This window comes from Orycteropus afer, unplaced genomic scaffold (genome assembly GCF_000298275.1).
Source record: "Orycteropus afer afer isolate SDZICR_OR568_19922 unplaced genomic scaffold, OryAfe1.0 scaffold00016, whole genome shotgun sequence".
NCBI classification, from domain to species: domain Eukaryota; kingdom Metazoa; phylum Chordata; class Mammalia; order Tubulidentata; family Orycteropodidae; genus Orycteropus; species Orycteropus afer.
The window spans coordinates 20,434,024-20,436,558 of record NW_006921603.1 but is presented as its reverse complement, the minus strand read 5'-3'; the positions used below and the strand labels follow the sequence as shown (position 1 = coordinate 20,436,558).

General features: G+C 40.1%; 1 protein-coding gene across 1 annotated transcript in view; it reads right to left on the bottom strand.

Annotated features, from left to right (window-relative positions):
• Positions 1 to 281: 281 nt before the first annotated feature.
• IL23R (interleukin 23 receptor) overlaps positions 282 to 2,535 on the bottom strand; it is a 130,975-nt gene continuing 128,721 nt past the window's right edge. Inside the window, exon 10 of the mRNA XM_007959338.1 lies at positions 282 to 914. Within this exon, the coding sequence (XP_007957529.1) occupies positions 282 to 914 (633 nt within the window). The remainder of the gene's footprint in view (positions 915 to 2,535) is intronic.

Genomic DNA, 2,535 nt, shown 5'->3' with positions numbered 1-2,535 from the left:
TAGCATAGTGGCTAAGACACTTGCCTGCTAACCAGACGCCTGGCGGTTCAAACCCACCAGCCACTCCTCGGAAGGAAGGTTGGGCAATCCTACTTCTGTAGTGATACTGCCTCGGAAACCCAAGGAGGGGTCGCTATGAGTCGGGTTTGACTCGACGGCACATAACAACAACAACAACAACAATATTTTAGAAAAGAGGGAAGAATCTAATTTATATTGAAAGGAAGATCCCCCTTCAGATTGCAACACAGCTTTTCCATATTGATTTTGACCACACAGCTCTATTTTTCCAAGAGTGAAATCTTGTTGAAATGTTCTTCCAGAATATTTTGTGGGAAATAAGGATTAATAGATGGCAACTCATCATTCATGATCCCTAAACAGGAGACAAACTCATCAGGCAGCAGGGTCTGTTCTGGAATAGTTTCAGTGACGCTTTCCCTCTCTATTGAATTTTGCATGTCATGAGGACTGCATTCTCCTTGATTTAAAATGAGGCTTAATTCTTCGAGAAATAGTACATTGCCTAGAGAATTCCTACTTGAGACAGAAAAAACAAAATTGGGATACTTTCTTAATGTGGAATTTTCTCCCAAATCCAAGGAATCAACTGGTGGTTTAAGAGTTGAAGAATCTGTTTCATTATTCTTAGTGAGAGGGTTCCCCCCAGAAAGAAAGTTTGAAATCTGGGGTTTATACCCAGTGTTGAGATCAGGGATATACACAACTGGAGCATTGGTGAGTAGTGACTCTTGCAGGCAGTCTCTCGTCTCCTGGGTTCCAGTATTATTTCCTTTCTTGTAGTCTGTGGGCTTGTGTTCTTCTGGGAGAAAAATTTCTCTTATCTCTGTAATCATGGGATCAGTATATAGGACCTGTTCACTGCAATTATTATTCATAAATTCACTTTTTTCCTAGGAAGAAGAAAAAAAAATTTTTTAAAGGACATTTAAAAGAGCCAATCAGATAATAGAATAAGGACTGGAATTTTGTTTTCCCTCAACTTTCCTTTTCTCATATTGCTTATTTTCCATGTTATTTCCTTCTTTTGCCTTTTGTTAGTCTGCTCAATGTCAAGCCTTTATTAAATTCTCCTGTGAGTGAAATAAAGGAAAGGAATAATAAAAATAATTCATGTGTTAAGCATGAGAAAGGAGAGTTTTTCATCTTCACCTGCATATTAATATGCATATTGTTTCAGGGCCTTTTAAAAAACAGAATTTAAAATATTCTGGCATATTACGGAGCCTTACTACAAGAAAGGGATCTCTGGTAGTGTAGTGCCTAAGGCACTTGACTGCTAACCAGAAGGCTGGCAGTTCAAACCCACCAGCCACTTCTCAGAAGGAAGATGGGGCAATCTACTTCCATAGTGATACCATCTTGGAAACCCAAGGGGGGGTCGTTATGAGTCGGGTCCGACTCGATGGCACATAATAACAACAACTACAAGAAAATACTTCATTGCTTATATCAAAGAAAGTGGAGCAGAATCCTACTTTGCTTACATATTCAAAAAATATACATATAAATAACCCAAACTCACCGCTGTCAAGTCAAATCAGACTCATAGCAACACTGCCTTGGGTTTCTGAGGAGGTATCACTACGGAAGTAGATTGTCCAATCTTCCCTCCAAGGAGTGGCTGATGGGTTTGAACCTCCCAGCCTTCTGGTTAGCAGTCAAATGCCTTAGGTACTATGCCACCAGAGCTCCCTATTAAGAATAAGTCTTTGATAAATGCTGTGTACTGAGGTTCTAAAGGTGTACAGCTACTCACAGTCCAGACATGTTGGTGATGGCAAGGAGGTGGATGACGAAGGTTTTAATTTGTTTGAAAGCCAGATGACCCTTCTGGATAAAAAAGTACTTTCCAGCTGATGGCTGGTCTCCCAGAACAAATAACTCCCATCCAATACAATTACAGAATTATAGTCACCCCTCTGTCTCTTCTGAAGGAGGTTCCAAGGTCCAACTCTAACTCCAAGAGTTCAGAATTGGAAGGGAGTTTGGTAAAGATTAAAAACCTCTTATAAAGCAGTGTGCAGTGATTCTCTGAGTTCCTTCAGCCCTCGCCTCTCTACAGAACTTGCCAGGTTCTACTTGGTATGGGTGGACATGTGTTCAAAGTTCAAATCATGTAAAGAGTTCTAAATGTAATGCAGAAAACTAAGAGTGCAATGTGCCTATATTCTGAGAAAGGACCATTTTCCTCACTTCAGGCTGGCAACTGAGTGGAGAAGGGAGTTAGAGTTGAATCACACCAATGAAGAAAAAGAACCAGCATGGGCTCTTCCAGAGTGAGGACAACAAAGGAAGAAGAACATCTGATCACAATGAGATAAGAGACAAGTATATGAGCATCTAAAGTCCTCATTCTCTAGAATAGATTAGTGGGGGATCAATGTAGAATGAGTAAATGGAGTTTATTATTATTAATAATACACAAAAAATACAACACACTGCCATTGAGTCGGATCTACCTCATAGTGACCCCTCGTTGGGTTTCTGAGGCAGTATCACTACAGAAGTTGA